Source organism: Ornithorhynchus anatinus, chromosome 4, assembly GCF_004115215.2.
Source record: "Ornithorhynchus anatinus isolate Pmale09 chromosome 4, mOrnAna1.pri.v4, whole genome shotgun sequence".
NCBI classification, from domain to species: Eukaryota; Metazoa; Chordata; class Mammalia; order Monotremata; family Ornithorhynchidae; genus Ornithorhynchus; species Ornithorhynchus anatinus.
Window position 1 is genome coordinate 21,177,893 of NC_041731.1, and position 13,801 is coordinate 21,191,693.

Below are 13,801 nucleotides of genomic sequence, written 5' to 3' on the forward strand. Positions count from 1 at the left end.
GGGAATTATACGCAGGTGACCTTGTGCCTCGCTGGAGGTGACGCCGATCGGTAAATATTCTGAATCTGAATCTGAGCTGCCTGTGTTTTCAGTGCAGCTCTGTCCCACGAGAATCCCTCGGTGAGCATCTCACCACCACTAGATGATTCTAGGGCCCGGGGGCCCCAGTGGGGTGACTTGAGACAGGGGGCGTTCTCCACAGTGAGGACCCACGCAGCCCCGTCCATGAGGGGACCCCAAATAATAATAATAGTAATAATGGCATCTTTTAAGCGCTTACTATGTGCCAAGCACTGCTCTAAGCACTAGGGTAGATACAAGGTAATCAGGTTGGAAACAGTTCCTGTCCCACATGGGGCTCACAGTCTTAATCCTCGTTTTCCAAATGAGGTAACAGGCACAGAAAAGTGAAGTGACTTGCCTAAGGTCACCCAGTAGGCAAGTGGCGGAGCCAGGATTAGAACTCACGACCCTGACTCCCAAGCCCATGCTCTTTTCACTAGGCCATGCTCCTTCAACGGTTGGGGGTTTAACAATTTAGGTGTAACCGTTTAAAAGTGACTTGCAGTAGCCCGGAACCCACCAGACTGTCGGCTCCTTGTGGGCAACGAACGTGTCTACCAACTCTGTTTAATTGGACTCTGCTCAGCGCTTAGTCCAGTGTTCTGCACACAGTAAGCAATCAATAAATATACTGACCTGAGTGATTTAAAGGGGAAGGCTTTTATGTTGAATATCCTGGGAGCAGGCGCGGGGAATGGAGTTTAGGCTGCCCTCCCTGGGTTTCTAACACTTCCCAACACCCAGCCTTTGGCTGCCATCAGGTCTGTTCTAATAATAATAATAATTGTGTTATTTGTTAAGCGCTTACCATGTGCCAGGAACCGGACTAAGCGCTGGCGTAAATTCAAGCAAATCAGGTTGGACACAGTCCCTTGCCCATATGGGGCTCCTGGTCTCAATCCCCATTTCGCAGAGAAGTGAAGTGACTTGCCCAAGGTCACATAGCAGACAAAGATGGAGCCGGGATTAGAACCCATGACCCACTGACTCACAGCCCCATGCTTATCCACTATGCCGTGCTGCTTCTCTATGTTTTGGAGTTGGCCCGAGTGCTCAGTTGCAACTTTGAGGACAATCTTAAGGTCCGGGCTAGTGGCAGTGTGGCAAGGGAATGGGGTTTGACTCGATGCAGGAGGTATAATAACAATACTAACCGTAGCATTTGTTAAACGCCTACTGTATGTGCCAGGCGGAGAGGTTTTGTGGTGACGACAAGGGCCGGGGGAAGGGGAGGGCTCGTGTTCACCCACGAGAGTCGTTCTGTTCCCTTATCAGGGAGGGAAATGGGGTCTGGGGCTAGAAAGAGCAAGACGACAGCTTGCATCCTCCTCACCTAGACCACCGTGCCCCTGGGGAGAACTCCCTGGCCCGCTGGAGAACAAGAAATCTCTGAATGCTGAAAATGGCCCAATAATGGCATTTCACCTGTCAAGAGAATTCTCTCAGTGATTCGGCAGCAGAGTCTACACCATTAGCGGAGAGTTTCCCAGCCGAATCCCTCCATTCCCTCCTTTCTGGGCAAACCCAGATGGGTTCCTCCCAGCTCTGCAGCTTTGCTGTCCTCTCCTCCGCTGCTGGGCTGAGGGGTCCTGCCGCTGAAGAAGACCATTGTACCCGGGGTGTGGGTGAGAGCTGAGGCTTGCTCTGGCCCATAGCACCGTGAGGAGGGCAGAGACTCCCACGTGTCAGAGACCATGTCCCCTTAGGGAAACCAGGATGGCTGGGGAGAATGGTGGGGGGGGGGGTCCTCCCCCACCCCCTGAGGGTGACCCTGAAGCGAGAGGCCAGGCCCAGGCTGGCACTTAGGCCAGTATGGGCAACGGCATCTCGCGGGATGGGCTCTGTGTATTATCTGCTGGTGGCCAAGGCCCGAATTGATCACCTGACCGGCCGCCAGATATCAAAGCGCCCTGCACGGGCAGACCTCAGCCCAACGGGCCTACGTCTGTGCCAGGATGAAACTGGCTGTGGTCGGACACCAACTGGCACCCCTCATTCCCTGCTGCAATAGCGGGTTGCGGGGGGGCTAATGGGAATAGGCAACAGCTTCACCTGTGCCCAGCAGCTCACGGGGGCAATGGTGTCCATGCGTGACACCGGCCCACGCACTCCACGGCCCCAGGGCCACTTCGACTGGTGAGCTGGGATTAGCGGAGCTCTTTCTGCAGGGCCAAGGCCCCAGCCCTGGGGGGGGCTACCAAGGCACTAGCCCTCTCCCGGAAAAACAGCCCAGCCAAAGGGACCTTCTAGAGTTCTGCTAAGATGGCCCAGCCTTTGAAAATTAAAAGGGGAAGGCTACCAAATCCCCAGATTGCCTGAAGGAGATTAAGTTACTAGCAATCACCAGCCTGAGAATAGCAAAAGGTTTAGGCCTGGAGCCCGTTATGGCTCTGAGCTCGTTGTGAGCAGGGAATGTATCTGTCTGTGGTTGCACTATAGTCCCCCAAGCGCTTAGTACAGTGCTTTGCACACAGTAAGCGCTCGGTATGATCGAATGAATGAATTAAAGGTGGGCCAAGGTGGTCCCTGGGCAGAGAGCTAGACTGAAACTTATTCTCTAGACTCTAAGCTCACTGTGGGCAGGGAATGTGCCTGTTTATAATTGTACTGTCCTCTACCAAGCACTTAATTCAGTGCTCCTCACACAGTAAGCGCTCAATAAATACAAATGAATGAATGAAGAGGCTGTGGGACGGCCCATCCCCAGCCGGGAGGGTGGGTGCCCAGGAGGATGACAAGGACACAGTTCCCCCGAAAATCCTTGGAACCCCGGTTGGAGGCAGAGCCCTGGGCTGGAAGGGCTGGGCAGCCACTCAGGAGTCTTGGCTTTGGAAACGAGGATCCACTGCATCTCCGGATAAAAAAAAAACCCACACCAGCAGCCTCCCAAGGGCCCGGAAGACTCCCGGCTAGATGCTTCTAGCTCCCAAGGGTGAAACCGGGGTCCAAGAGGCAGCCAGATTCACAGACCCCAGGCCTTGTCCGACCTGGAGGGAACTCCCTCGGCACCAGAGACCAGCCTGGAGACCCTGGCGGGGTGGAGTCGGTGGGCTGAGGAGGACGGTGGGGGTGGTAAGGTACCTGTGGAGCAGTCCATGTGCGTGAGGCTGGGCTCGCTGTCGGTCTTCAGTTTTTTAGCCCTGGCGGGCGGGACGGAACTGGAGGGAATTGCAGGCGGGTCCCCGAGCGGGGAGGCCTCCAGGCAGCCCAGCTTCCGCTTCAGAGAAGGCAGCGCGATGGAGGAGGAGGGGGCCACCAGGCCAGCCGCTTGTCCCCGCCCTAGGAGATGGCAGCCCGGGACCCTGTGCTGCAGCAGGAAGTGGTCTATCCGGGCCTTCAAGGCCGGGTGGGGCAGAGGCTGGGACTGGTGGCCGAAGGCCACGCCGGTGAAAGGGTCGCTGGGCACGCGGCCCCAGGTGGCCTCGCTCCGGTTACACTTCTCCAAGGTGCTCCGGTCGATGACCTTGCCCGATGGCAGCAGCATGGGGAAGGGCATGATCTCCAGGGTGATCGGGTCAAGGAACTCCTCGGGCACGTCCGGGACCCCGTCCGCCAGCTCCCGGAGGCCCGGGGACCGGTCCTCCTCAGAGCCGGAGGGGGGCCCGCAGTCGCTCTCCATGGGCGCCGGGCCCCGAGGGGGGCTCTGGGAAGCCACTGGCAGGATGCTGGCCAGGACCTCGTGGGGGCAGGACCGGGCAGGTTGGCCCCACACTTCCACTCTCTTGATGCAGGGGCAGCCCCCGCCCACCACGTGGGTGATGCAGAGCTTCACGTGGGTCACCTGGTGCAGAGAAGAGGGTCCCCGGTTCCAGAGCTCTTGAGACACCGCCCCGGGGTAGGAGGGCTCCGCTTCTGGGAGCTGGAAAGGGGGCCTGGCCTTAAAGCCCCGATGGCTGAATGTCACCCTGCTCTGGCTCTTCAGCAGCGCCTTCCCCACCAGGGTGAACCCCTCTTTTTCAGGACCCCCTAGGGGCTGGGACTCAACCCGGCCCCAGGAGCTCCGGCTGGACGAGGTGGATGTGTAGACGTCCAGCCCAGTAGCGGCGTGGAGACCTCCGGCCGCCAGGTCCACGTTGACCCTGCAGACTTCCACACCAAAGGGGAAGGAGATGGTGATGTGCACGGGGGGCTTGATGAAATACTCGGTCCGGAAGCCCCGGTTCCTCTTGGTCAGGTCTTCGGAGATGAGGTTTTCCACCTCGTAGCCGTCCGCCGAAATCTAGAGGGGGTGGGGAATGATGCGACAGAGCAATTAGGCAGGTTTTTGCAGAGCAAACCTCCGGGCTTTACGATGGGCAGGTGGCTCGTTCCTGGATGGCTGGAATGAACCGGATCAGCTCCTATCTACCTCAGCTCAATACAGTGCCTGGTACTGCTTAACCGCCATGTCTTAATAGAAAAAGTCCAGGCTTGGGAGTCAGAGGATGTGGGTTCTAATCCCAGCTCTACCACTTGCCTGCTGCGTGCCCTTGGGCAAGTCACTTAACTTCTCCGTGCCTCAGCAACCTCATCTGTAAAATGGGGATTAAAAGCGTGACCCCCACGTGGGACAACCTGATAACCTTGTAAAACCCCAGGGCTTAGAACAGTGCTTGGCACCCAGTAAGCACTTAACAAATATCATTATTATTATTATTATTTTAAAAAATAATAATCTGTAAGCTCCCTGTGGGCAAGGAACGTGTCTACCAACCTCGTTGTCCTCTCCTGGGTGGCTGGGGGATGGTGGCCCAAAGTAACTCGGAGCCCCATCAGCACTTCCCCCAAGGTCACCTCGCTCTTTCTGCCTTTTACCTGTAAACTCCCCTTCTAGACTGCATGCTCCCTGAGGGCAGGGAACATGTGTCTTAACCCTGCACTACCGTTCCTCTCCCAAAAGCTTGGTACAGTGCTCTGCACACGATAAATGCTCAATAAATACATCAAGTGACTGACAGATCTCGACTCTTCTTCCATCTTCTTGCTCACGCTGCTCCCCAAGGCTAGAATCCTCTCCCAGCTCAAATCTGACAGACCTCAGCTCTCCCTACCTTTAGAGTTCTTCTGAAGTCCCACCTCCACCAACAAGGTTTCCCCATTTTATTCCCCACACCTCGAGTCTTTTCAACCCAACAGCCACTTCTAGCACATCTCGAATCCCTAGCCTCAGCCCTGGGGAATACGTGTTTTTTCAATGTTTTTCTGCCCATCTTTCCCAGTATAGTGTCTATTCTTTGCGGACAGGAAAACCATCAATCATGTTTATTGAGTGTTTACTGTGTGCAGAGCACTTTACTAAGCGCTTGGGAGGGTACGGTATAACAGAGTTGGCAGACATATTCCTTGCCCACAAGAAGCTTACAGTCTAGAAGGATAGATATTAATGTATATAAATTATGGCTACATGCATAAATATCATGGGGATGAATATCCTTTTGTAGTATGCGCCCAAGAATTTAGTACAGCTCACTGCATCCTGTTTTTTGGGTGGGTTTTTTTTAAGATATGTGTTAAGTGCATTGTTCTAAGTGCTGGGGTAGATACAAGCTCATCAGGTTGGACACAATCCCTGTCCCACATAGGGTTCACAATCTTAATCCCTATTTTGAGGCATAGAGAATTAAAATGAGTTGCCCAAGGTCACAAGGGAGACATGTGGCGGATCCGGGATTAGAAACCAGGTCCTACTGACTTCCAGGCCTGTGCTCTATCCACTAGGCCATGCTGCTTCTCAAACTGGCGCGTATACACCATTACTATGGCAGGGCTCTTCCCAGAATTTTTCCAGTTCTTGCTAGGGGTTAGGATTTGACCCTGGCTCTCCCCAGTCCAAGCCTGGGCCTGCTTGCCACCTCTGAACTTATAGTAACAATGATAATATCTGTTTAGTGTCAAGCCTGTACTGACAGCTGGAGTAGATACATGATAATTAGGTTGGGCACAGTCCCTGTCCCATCTGAGGCTCACAAATCCAAACAGGAGGGAGAATAGGGATTGCATCTCCAGATAAGAAATCGAGGTACTGAGAAGCAAAAGCACACAGCAGCCAAATGACAGAGCCAGGATCAGGGCCCGGATCCTTTGACTCCAGGTTCGTGCTGTAGCAGCATGGTCTAGTGGACAGAGCATGGGCCTGGGATTCACAAGGACCTGAGCTCTAATCTGCAGCGTGGTTAGAGAAACCGCGTGGCTTAGTGGCAAGAGCCCAGGCTTGGGATTCAGAGGTAGTGGATTCTAATCCCGGCCTCTGCCACTTGTCAGCTGTGTGACTTTGGACAAGTTGCTTCACTTCTCTGTGCCTCAGTTACCTCATCTGCAAAACGGGGATTAAGACTGTGAGCTCCACATGGGACAACCTGATTATTCTATATCTACCTCAGTGATTAGAACAGTACTTGGCACATAGTACACACTTAACAAATACCATCATTATTATTTGTCTGCTGTGTGAGATCTTGGGTAAATCACTTCACTTCTCTGTGCCTCGGTTACCTCATAAATCATATTTACCAACATCATTTGTAAAGCTATTGTTATATTGTGCTTAGTACAGTGCTTTGCATTCAGTAAAGTACTCCATAAATACGACTGAGTGAATGAAGGAATGAAGAAAATGGGGATGACGAATGTGAGCCCCATGTGGGACACGGAATGTGTCCAACCTGATTACCTTGCATCTACCCAGTGCTTAGTACAGTGCCTGGCACACAGTAAGCGCTTAAGTAACATTAAAAAAAGGCAGACAGTAATCCCTCTGTCCTGTTTACCACTGGGACTGATAAGGGGGTGATTGAGATGAAATCCTATGTGAGAAGTGCGACGGTTTAATTCATGGAGGAACTGGTCCACCGGGCCCTTGTTCTGGTGGGCCTGGTGGGATAAGTGGCATAGGTGGTGGGGGGGTGAGGCCGGCTGAGTTCCCCATCTGACAGTGTTGCTCCCTAGGACAGCGTCCCATGGCCAGATCATGCCCTTCTTTTTTTTTTTTTTTTTATGGTATTTGTTAAGCACTATGTACCAGGCACTGTACTATGCGCTGGAGTCGATTCAAGTTGATCGGGTTGGACACAATCCCTGTCCCACATGGGGCTCACACTCTTAATCCCCATTTTACTGATGAGGGAACTGAGAGCCAGAGACGCAAAGTGACTCCCCAAGGTCACACAGAAGACACATGGCAGAGACGGGATGAGAACCCAGGTCCTTCTGATGGCTATCCGCTAGACCATGCTGCTGCTTCACCCAGCTTTGCTGGCCCTCGGGCACAGCTGGCCTGATCCTCGACGTCTCCCTGTAGACTGTAAGCTCGTTGTGGGCAGGGAATGTATCCGTTTATTGTTCTACTGTCCTCTCCAAATGCTTAGTACCGTGCTCTGCACACAGCAGGCACCCAATAAATACAATAATGAACGAATGTCACCGAAGAACGGCTCACACCTCAGTCCGGGAAAAGAGAATAAGCTCATCGGAAGGAAAAAAATGCTATCGTTTACCTTGTTGCAGTGGATCCTGGGCCTGAACTGAGGTAGGCAGAGGTTTATAACCATCTTCGCGGGGACCAGGGCCGCTTCCGACCATCAGACGTGCCCTTGAAACACAAATGTTCCTCTGTCAGCAAAGACGTTACACTTCAACTCGGAAGCTCGCTCCAGCACGTCTACCCAAGGCTAGGCATTCATTCATTCAATAGTATTTATTGAGCGCTTATTATGTGCAGAGCATTGTACTAAGTGCTTGGAAGGTACAATTCGGCAACAGATAGAGACAATCCCTGCCCAGTGACGAGCTTACAGTCTAATCGGGGAAGACAGACAGACAAAAATAATAGCAGTAAATAGAATCGAGGGGATGTACATCTCATTAACAAAATAAATAGGGTAATAAAAATATATACAAATGAGCGGCCGAGCACAGTGCTGAGGGGAGGGGAAGGGAGAGAGGGAGGAGGGGGGGGGGGGAAGGGGGCTTAGCTGAGAGGAGGTGAAGTGGGGGGGGCAGAGAGGGAGCAGAGGGAAAAGGGGAAGCTCAGTCTGGGAAGGCCTCCTGGAGGAGGTAGGCACACAGGCCGACGCAGCGGAGGGTCACTTTAACCAAGATTGGGGAATTCTCCCGTTCCTCCCGTCCTCACTCCCACCACCCTTCTGGGGACGGGCGCCGACAAACCACCCACAGCTGTCGGCTTACCAACAGTGTTGGCTTTGAGTTTCGACTCCCGTCTCCCTCAAGCTTCCTGCCAGGAAGAGTAGAATCTTGCCCGGGGCTGAAATCCAGAGCCCAGCCCGGCCCCAGACCCTTCCAGGAGAAGTTGTGGGCAGCGAATGTGTCTGTTATATTGCTGTGGTGTACTCTCCCAAGTGCCAAGTACAGTGCTTTGCACACAGTAAGCACTCAATAAATAGGAGTTACTGACTGCTACCACCCATGACCATTCCATCGGTCCCACGGCAACCCCATGTTTTTAATGTATTTGTTAAGCGCTTTCTATGTGCCAGGCACTGTACTAAGCCCTGGGGTAGACACAAGCTAATCAGGTTGGACACAGTCCATGTCCCACATGGGGCTCACAGTCTTCATCCCTATTTTCCAGATGAGGGAACTGAGGCCCAGAGACGGTATCTGGACCCAGGTCCTTCTGATTCCCAGTCCTGTGCTCTATCCATTAGGCTGTGGTCCTTAGCCCTGACACTGGAAATAACAGTATTATTTAAGTGCTTACAGTGCAAGCACTGTGCTAAGCACTAGGGTAGACGCAAGATCATCAGGTTCCACATGGGGCTCATAGTCTAAATAGAACAAGAAGCAGCATGGCCAAGTGGCTAGGGCATGGACCTGGAATTCAGAAGGATCTGGGTTCTAGTCCTAGCCCCGCCACTTGACTGCTGTGGGACCTCGGGCAAGTCACTTCACTTTTCTGGGCCTCAGTTCCTAAAATGGGGATTAGGACTTTGAGGCCCATGTGGGACAAGAACTGTGTCCAACTTAATTACCTTGTATTTACCTCAGGGCTTAGACCAGTGCACTTAGTGAGCACTTAACGAGCACTTAGTGAGCGAGCACTTAACAAATACTGTTAAAAAAAAAAGTAGAAGGGAGAGCTGGCAATGAATTCCCATTTTACAAATGATGGGCCTGAGGCCGAGAAGTGAAAGGACTTGCCCAAGGTCACCCGGCAGACAAGTAGCGGAGCCGGGATGAGAACCCAGGTCCTCCGTCCCCCGGGTGCGAGGTCTTTCTGCTGGGCGGCACTGGCAAGGGGTGCGTCTCAGCTCAATCTGAACCTGGCCAGCGTCCGCCTCGGACACACCATCGGACCCAGGGTTGGCCGAGACCCAACCTGGTCTCTGAGTTGGAGCCTCAAGGCGCATGCCCCCACCTGGCTCCGGCCCTCAGATTCTGGGGGAGCCCCAGCTCGGGGGGCCGGAGCCCAGATGGGAGCCTCCGCGGGGTGATGCCTGCGTGTGAAATCGTGTGATTGCCATGCACAGATAACTTCCACAGACGCAGACGTGTTGGGAACGCCCAGCAGCAGGCGGGAAGGGGAATGCACAACGATGGGCTTTGGATGGCCTGGTCCCCTGCATCATTAATAGTAATAAGAGTAATAAAACAATAATAGTGGTATTTCATTCTCTCATTCGATCGCATTTATTGAGCATTTGCTCTGTACAAAGCCCTGTACTAAGCGCTTGGGAGAAGACAATATAACAATGAGCAGACAGGTGCTCCGCCCATCACCATCTGTTAAGCGCTTTACCATGTGCCAGTCACTTTACTAAGTGCTGGGGTAGATACAATCTAATTGGGCTGGATACGGTCCCTGTCCCCCAGTCTTAATTTCCTTTTTACTGATGAAGTCATTGAGGCACAGAGAAGTGACCAGCCCAAGGTCACCCGGCAGCCTCCAACTCTAGCCAGCGGGCCACGCCACTTCCCTAAGGCAGCCCAATTCAGTCCAGTGCACTGAAACAACTCCCCCTCACCACCCCACAATTCACACTCAGCCTCCCTCATTTCCAACAGACAGTGACTCTTCCCGGTCTTCAAAGCCTTATCGAAGGCCCATCTCCTCCACGAGGCCTCTCCTGACTGAGCCCTCCTTTCCTCTTCTCCCACTCCCTTCTGCATCGCCCTGACTTGTTCCCTTTTTTCATCTCCCACTCAGCCCCAGAGCACCTATGCACATAGCTGTCATTTACTGATTTAAATAGTAATGTCTGTCTCCCCTTCCAGATGGTAAGCTCCATATGGACAGGGAATGTGTCTGTTATATTGTTATAGTGTACTCTACCAAATGCTTAGTACAGTGCTCTGCACAGAGTAAGTGCTCAATCCATATGATTGACTGGGAGTCAAAAGGACCTGGGTTCTAATCCAGCTGTGCCACTTGTCTGTGCCTCAGGTCAGTGCCTGGCACATAGTAAGCATTTAACAAATACTCTAATTTTTATTAACAGTGGTCCCTTCTTACTCTTCTTACTGTGTGCATACCATTGTACTAAACACTCAGAGAACAATACAACAACAGACACATCCTCTGCCCAGAGCGAGCTTATGGTCTAGAGGATTCCACTGCCTTCTGGTACTGAGGACCCAACTCCCAGCCCGCTTAGTACATGGTGTGTACACACACACACACACACACACACACAATGTATACCCCCTGCACCCCGATAATTTATTTACATTATTGCCTTTCTCCGCCTCTAAACTGCAAGATCACTGTGGGCCGGGAACATGTCTACCAACTCTGTTACATATACTCTCCCAATCTCTCAGCATAGTGCTTTCCACACGGTATGTGCTCAATAAATACAATTATCGATCCTGGTCCCTACTAAAACCCCCTTCCGACTGACAGCACTAGCACTTAATGCCATTTGAGCACTTACTGTGCACAGAGCATTGCACTGAGCATCTCAGAGAGTAAGACACAGTAAGTCGCTACGATCCCTGCCCTCAGAGAGCTAGGAAATCTATGAGCATGTTCTAACTCTGGTGGAGAATGTCAGCCAGAATTAGGAGAGAAACGGAGGTTAACCTGCTTTTCCCCCTTCCCGTCCACATCTCTTCCCCTGATGCTACATCGGGGGTGTGGCCAGAGAAATCCAGGGGTAGGCCATTTCTGACTTGAGCACCCTGGCCACACAAGTCCACTATAAGGTCTAGGCAACTTGATGAATGCAAGCGAGACAGCAGCGCAAGGGACTGAACAGAGGGTGGATTTACAGGGTGTGTATGTGGAGGGGAAGAGACATTCAAATTCATTTTATTCCCATCTTTTGTGTCCCGCTAGAGGTTGGCATGAGCTGAATTCAGAAGTTTGGCCTCGCTTTACAAAAATTTTATCAAAAGGAACTGGAGGCAGGCGCGTACGCTCCGACAGGTTAAGTGGAAGGAAAGGAAGAGAGATTACCTGTCAAATGGGAGAATGGCATTTAACCTCGGAGAGTGGGTGGAAATACTAGTGCTTTGAGCAATTTGGGAAAATGGGGCCCTGGCAGCTTTTAAGCAGCACAATAGTCCTGGTAATTTCTGTCCATCCACGGAGGAAATTGGACTTTTCTGAGCCTTTTCATCCTGACAGGCACAGAGGAGTAAGAGCCCCATCCCCCCGCTTCTTGGCAAAGATGGCGGAGGAGACAGGTTAAGGGGGCCAAGAAGCTCCATGGGGGGCTTTTGCGATGGCTTAACAACCCACTCCCACTGAAAAATCCCTGATCAGGGATTATCGCTGCCTTGACTATCGGCTCATCGTTGGCAGGGAATGTGTCTGCTATATTGTACTCTTCCAAGAGAGTAGTACAGTGCTCTGCACACAGAACATGCTCAATATACGAGTGACTGATGGCACCTGCCTGCTGAGCTCTTCAATCAATGGTATTGATTCAGCTCCAACTGTGGACAGAGCACTGTACTAATTGCTTAGGAGAGGGCAATATGAAAGCAGTATGGCCTAGAGGATAAAGCCCGGGCCTAGGAGTCAGAAGGACCTGGGTTCTAGTCCCGGTTCTGCCACATCTGCTGTATGACCTTGGGGCAAGTCACTTCACTTCTCGGTGTCTCAGTTTCCTCATCTGTCAAATGGGATTAAGACTGCGAGCCCCATGTGGAACAATGAAAGTGTTCAACCTGATCAACTACCCACCCCAGTGATTAGAAAAGTGCCTGGTACACAGTAAGTGCTTAAGTACCATAAAAAAAAGTCGGAAGACATGATCCCTGCCCTCAAGCAGCTTGCCATCTAGAGGGTGAGACAGACCTTAAAATAAATTACAGACAGGAGAAACCTGCAGGGTATAAGCATATGGACATTCATTCAATCGTATTCACTGAGCGCTTACTGTGTGCACAGCACTGTACTAAGCACTTGGGAAGTACAATTCAGCAACAGAGACAATCCCTGCCCATAACAGGCTCCACTGTCTAGAATTTGTTAAGCGCTTATTATGTGCCAAGCACTGTTCTAAGCACCAGGGTAGATACAAGGTGCTCAAGTTGTCCCATGTGGGGCTCAGTCTTAATCCCCATTTTACAGATAAGCTAACTGAGGCCCAGAGAAGTAAAGTGAATTGCCCAAGATCACACAGCAGACAAGTGGCGGAGCCGGGATTAGAACCCAAGACCTTCTGATTCCCAGGCCAGTGCTCTATCCACTAGGCTATGCTGCTTCTCTACAGAACAAAAGGGCTGTGGAGCTGAGAGCAGTGTACAAAGTGCCTAAGGGGGCCAACCTGATCATTTTACTACCTCAGTGCTTAGTACAGTGCCTGGCACATAGTAAACACTTAGACAGAATTTTAAAAAGTGGGGGGGGCGAGGGAGACAGGCACGAGTGCACAGGGGATGCAAAGAAGTGGGTGAATAGGTGATGAAATGAGGAGTATGAAATTAGGAGGTATGATTTTAGGAGGGTTTTGGTGATGGGGAGATTGGGGATCGAGGGAGGGAAGTTCCAGGTTACAGGGAAGACATGGGCCAGCGGTCGTCGGCCAGAGAGAAAAACTCGAGGTCCAGCGAGCAGACTGGTGATGGAGTCAAGAGGGCGGGGTGGACTGTACTAGGAGATAAGCAAGTTTAGGAAGAATGGGGTGAGCTGACTGAGTGTAAACTCATTTACGGACAGGGAACGTGTCTGCTAATTCTGTTGTATTCTCCCCAGGGCTTTGTACAGTGCTCTGCACACAGTAAGCACTCAATAAATACCACTGATTGACTGCGTGCCTTTAAGCCCTGGGTGAGGAGTTTCTTTGGATGTGGTGATGGATGAATGCCCTGGGAACATCGAACATCGGGAAGATCCTCACAAGAACAGCAAAGGAAGAGACCCGCCTCAGGGCATTTCATCTCTCGCCTTCAGAAAGGGGGAGTCACTGCGATGGGAGCAAGAGAGAAAGACAGAGGTCCTGATGAGATGTTTCCATAGGGGGGCTTCAGCAGCTTGGAGAAGTCTTTTCCTCAGACAACCACATTCATAACAAGCGCTTAACAAATACGACAATTATTCATTATTATTATTAAGTACTTTCCCAAGCGGTTAATACGCTGCTCTGCCCACAGTAAGAGCTCAATAAACACGATTGAATGAATGAATGGGGTGTCACGGATCGACACTCTGGTTCCTTGCGTCATTCAGCCCAATCCCGTGGGAAAGGTCTCCCCCACCCCTCGGTGGGTGAGGAGGCTGAAAACAAGGTTGTGATGAATAATAATAATTAATAATAATTACAGTACTGATTAAGCGCTATGTGCCAACCATTGT

At 51.8% G+C, this 13,801-nt stretch overlaps 1 protein-coding gene across 1 annotated transcript in view; it reads right to left on the minus strand.

The window, feature by feature from the left end:
- UBOX5 (U-box domain containing 5) overlaps window positions 1-13,801 on the minus strand; it is a 28,804-nt gene that overhangs the window by 4,344 nt on the left and 10,659 nt on the right. The window contains exons 2-3 of the mRNA XM_039911727.1: window positions 7,536-7,630; window positions 3,145-4,282 (exon numbers count right to left, since the gene is read on the minus strand). Coding sequence (XP_039767661.1) covers window positions 3,145-4,282; window positions 7,536-7,589 — 1,192 coding nt within the window. The 5' untranslated portion in view covers window positions 7,590-7,630. The remainder of the gene's footprint in view (window positions 1-3,144; window positions 4,283-7,535; window positions 7,631-13,801) is intronic.